The sequence below is a fragment of the Mus pahari genome, chromosome X, assembly GCF_900095145.1.
Source record: "Mus pahari chromosome X, PAHARI_EIJ_v1.1, whole genome shotgun sequence".
Classification (NCBI taxonomy): Eukaryota; Metazoa; Chordata; class Mammalia; order Rodentia; family Muridae; genus Mus; species Mus pahari.
This window is the reverse complement of record NC_034613.1, coordinates 135,839,100-135,843,406: the sequence shown is the minus strand read 5'-3', so window position 1 is coordinate 135,843,406 and position 4,307 is coordinate 135,839,100. Positions and strand designations below refer to the sequence as shown.

The 4,307-nt window shown below is 40.2% G+C and overlaps 1 protein-coding gene across 2 annotated transcripts in view; it reads left to right on the top strand.

The window, feature by feature from the left end:
• Phex (phosphate regulating endopeptidase homolog X-linked) overlaps nt 1-4,307 on the top strand; it is a 228,383-nt gene that overhangs the window by 54,811 nt on the left and 169,265 nt on the right. For both annotated transcript variants that reach the window (XM_021187283.2, XM_021187282.2), the window contains exon 7: nt 1,457-1,573. In XM_021187283.2, coding sequence (XP_021042942.1) covers nt 1,457-1,573 — 117 coding nt within the window. The remainder of the gene's footprint in view (nt 1-1,456; nt 1,574-4,307) is intronic.

The following is a 4,307-nucleotide window of genomic DNA, read 5'->3' as shown; positions in this document are numbered from 1 at the left end:
CTTCTTCAATTTCTTTCTTTAGGGATTTGAAGTTCTTGTCATACAGATCTTTCACTTCCTTAGTTAGAGTCACACCTAGGTATTTTATATTATTTGTAAGTCTAAATAATATTATCTTTACAAGGAATTCTTCCTCTGAACACCTGCCCCCCTATCCATCTGTCCTAGATCACATTTCTGTCCACTCTTGCCTTAACTACAGCCATTCATATTTAGCTGTAACCACTGTCACTTTTAAAGACCTTTAGCATCACTTGGCAAGTTCTGTGCCCATACTACCACTCCCAGTATGTCTTGCTCTCAAGATAGAGTCTAAATCCCTTTGAAGAAGTTCAAGGCCTCTTCATTGCTTGCTTTCAGACTCTCTCTCCCAATTCAACTATTTTTGTTCTTCTCTAGTAGAAGGACCCTTCTCTTACTGTTCTTATGCCCCTCAAATTGTATGTCTCCAAGTTTTCCGGACTGAAATCCTCTAGATCTTTGGCTTTCATGCCTGCAGTGGCTTTATTAAGAGTCATTTTTCTTTGCTTGCTTCATGTTACAGCTATTACATGTTTGTCTTCATCACTAGAGCACACACTTATAAACAAACTCAAGCAATATTTGTTTTTTTTTCATTTGTATACCTTTCCCCATCATATGCCCAGCTGGCGTAGCAAGCCACCTTGTGTACTGAGCTAGCACAACAGTTTTTCAGTAGACTTGGGAAGGGCAAACATTCTCTCCAATTAAGACCATTAGCAAGGCTTGCTGACTGAATTTCATTTATTAAAATACTGGCTATCTACCAAGAAACATATAGGTCTTAAGGTCAGTCACACAGTAAGAATAGCTTGCAGAGTCAAGGTGTACCTTAGTTGCTAGGTTTCTTATTATCATTTCTCCCTTTCCCCCTGAGCCAGGGATGAGTACTCTATGGAAACTGAATCTGAAAAGACACAGGACTCTAGCCACTGTAATCATCTTTTATTTTTATTTTTATTTTTTTAGTGTGAAGCTGGGTAAATGGAGCTGGATGGGAATAAATCACACTCCGCATTAGTGTTCATGGATCAGGTCCTCTGTATTTAGAAACAGCTCTTTCCTGTTACTGTATTAAAGCATCACTTGCCTGGGAAGGAGACACCTGACCTTTACCTTTCTATTCTAGACTCATTTGGAGATGTTTCTTTTATCCATAATATCACCAGTTACCAGAAAACTAGTTTGCTTGATGTTTGATGCCTGGGCAACTCTATCTGTCACAGAAATAGTACCCATGCACTCATCACTCTTATTTTTCCTCTCAAAGTAGCAGGTAGGTGGCTGGCATTGCATAATACCGGTTTCATACTCTGAGTACAAAGTGAAAATGAAGACAGCTTATTTCCACCTACTGTTTCTGCTCTTACGTATCTCTAAACCATACTTCCTACCAGGCTGTTGTCATGGACACTTGCTTCTTTATTTCTTCCAGTATCGGGATGCCCTTTACAAATTCATGGTGGACACTGCTGTGCTTTTAGGAGCTAATAGCTCTCGAGCTGAGCATGACATGAAGTCGGTGCTTAGACTGGAAATTAAGATAGCTGAGGTAAGTCTTAGTTGCAAACCTTTTTCTTTTCTTTTTTTCTTTTTTCCCCCCAATGCCCTTTACTTTTCCTTACTTTGTAAACAATACACACTGAATGAAAATATAAATTGAAAATGATGGGAACCTTCTGTGACATTGCCCTTTGTATCCAAGGTAATAGTAATAGCATCCTCTTTGGGAGGTAAAAAGAACCATGACAAGAATTAAGAGCTACTCATTTCTCCCACTTATCTGGTTTAAGCCTATTCAGTGTCTATGTGCTACTCTGCTGTGGTCAGAGAATGCCAGTAAGGAAACCTGTTTTCACAGAGAAATTCTTTTATGGCCTAAATAGAAGACAGATGTTCAATAAATAGTGATTTCATTAAAAGTTGGGTTTCTTCCTTTTTTTGTGGTGCTGGAGGTTGAATGCAGGGCTTCACACGCGCTAAGTAAGTATGTACACTACTGCTAAGCTATGCCCCTAGTCCTGGAGGGTAACTTTAATCCAATGTACTTCTTTTGCATCATCTCTATTCAGGGTCTGAGGTTTGCTGTAGAAAACTGTAGAGGGCACACTTTCAACTTGAAAGCTGCCTTGCTGGTGCTACTTTGAAGCTATCTTTCTTTACTTTTATATTTCTTTCGTTTTTTAAAAAGATCTATTTAGTTAGTCTACGTATATGAGTACACTATAGCTGTCTTCAGACACACAAGAAGAGGGCATCAGAATCCATTACAGATGGTTGTGAGCCACCATGTGGTTACTGGGAATTGAACTCAGGTCCTCTGGAAGAGCAGTTAGTGCTCTTAACCTCTGAGCCATCTCTCCAGTCCTCTTTTGTTTGTTTTTTTTTGAAAACAAGTGTTAGTATGTAGCCACAGCTATCCTGGTACTCCCTAGGTAGATAAGGATGGCTTGGAATTCACAGATATTTAATTGCCTCTGCCTCCCAGAGTTCTGGGATTAAAGGTGTGTGCCACCACAGCCTGTGGTGGCCTTACATTCCTTTTCATTTTTTTGTATTGTTTTAATGACTGTCACTATGTCACATACTATATTTTGAGTAAATCACCTTAGAGACAAAAAGGGGAAGGGAATGAATACTAATTTGTTGGAGAATGCTAAATCCTAAATAGTTAGCTTTGTTTATAGAATGACTGCTTTCTAGAAGAGTCAAGATATTAAATCCCAAACTATTCTCATGACCAGAGAGAATTAATGTGGTGACATTTGCTTGTGGAAGACCTTGGTGATCTTTTATAATGGAAGTTACTAAAAATTCTGAGGTCCAAGTGTTTATTGGCTTTATGTTCTGTAAACTGGTGGTGATACGTTAGGATGGAGGGTAGGGTTGAGGAATTAGGCCTCCCCTTACAGTGATGATTGTCACATTTATCTTTGTCCAAATCCCTATTCACAACACAAAGCTTCTTTGTCTGGGCTAGGTTGATGAATCACTTGCTGTACAAGCACGAGGATGTGCGATTGAATTTCCAGAACCCATGCAGGGCCAGGAGTAGTGGTACATGTGTATAATCTTAGTGCTTCTACTTTGAGATGGGAGGTGGAAACAAGAGAATTCTGGGAAGCTCCCAGACCAGCTAGCCTGGTATACTCAGTGCATTAGCAACCAAAAAAGGAGACTCTGCTTCAAACAAGGCAGAAGGTGAAGACCAATGTCCAAAGTTGTCCTCCCAGTTTATTTTTGAAAAGTCTTTTTATCAAGCCTGTGTCTATAATAGGGCACATTACACTGTCCTTTTATTAGAATTTCTCTTATCCCATCTTTCTAATTCACTCTATATTAAAACCTATTCTTTTTTTTTATTTAATCTTTTTTTACACTCCAGATTTTATCCCCCACCTGATCCACTCTCTGTTTTCCATTCCATACCTTCACCCCGTCTTCTGTCTACACAGAGATGTCCTTAGCCCCCATCCCACCAGACCTTTTTACTCCTTGGGGCCTCCAGTCTCTTGCCTGTTAGGTGCATATTCTCTGACTGAACACAGACCCAGCAGTCTTCTGCTGTATATGTGTTGGGGGACCCATATCAGCTGATGTAGTATATTTATTGGTTCTTGGTTGCTGGTCCAGTGTCTGAGAGATCTGAGGGGGCCAGGTTGAGACTACTGGTCTTCTTACAGGGTCACCCTCCTCCTCAGTTTCTTACTTCAACTATAGGGGTCAGCAGCTTATGTTTATTGATTGGGTGTAAATATCTGCATCTGACTTTTTCAACTGCTTGTTGGGTCTTTTGGAAGGCAGTCATGATATTTCCCTTTTTGCGAGCATTCCATAGCCTCAGTGATAGTGTCAGGCCTCAGGGCCTCCCCTTGAGCTGAATCCCACTTTGGACCACTGGCTGGACCTCCTTTTCCTCAGGCTCTTCTCCAGTTTTGTCCTTGCAGTTCTTTCAGACAGGAACAATTATGGGTCAGAATTTTGACTCTGGGATGGCAACCCCATTCCTTACTAGATTCCTTTCTGCTAGAGGTGGACTTTAGAAGTCTACTCTTCCCACTGTAGAGCATTTCATCCAACGTTGCTCCCTTTGAGTCCTGATTGTCTCTCACTTTTTTTACACCCCTCATCTATGATGTTATCACTTCTTAGGGATTTGTTTTATAGGATTTTAGAATTATTCAACTTCCCCTTCTTTTAGACTTCTTTTCATCTAGAGGGTGAGTGTAATCACACTGGTTTTCCTTGAATAATTCTCACATGTCAATTTGGTTTACACTTCACAC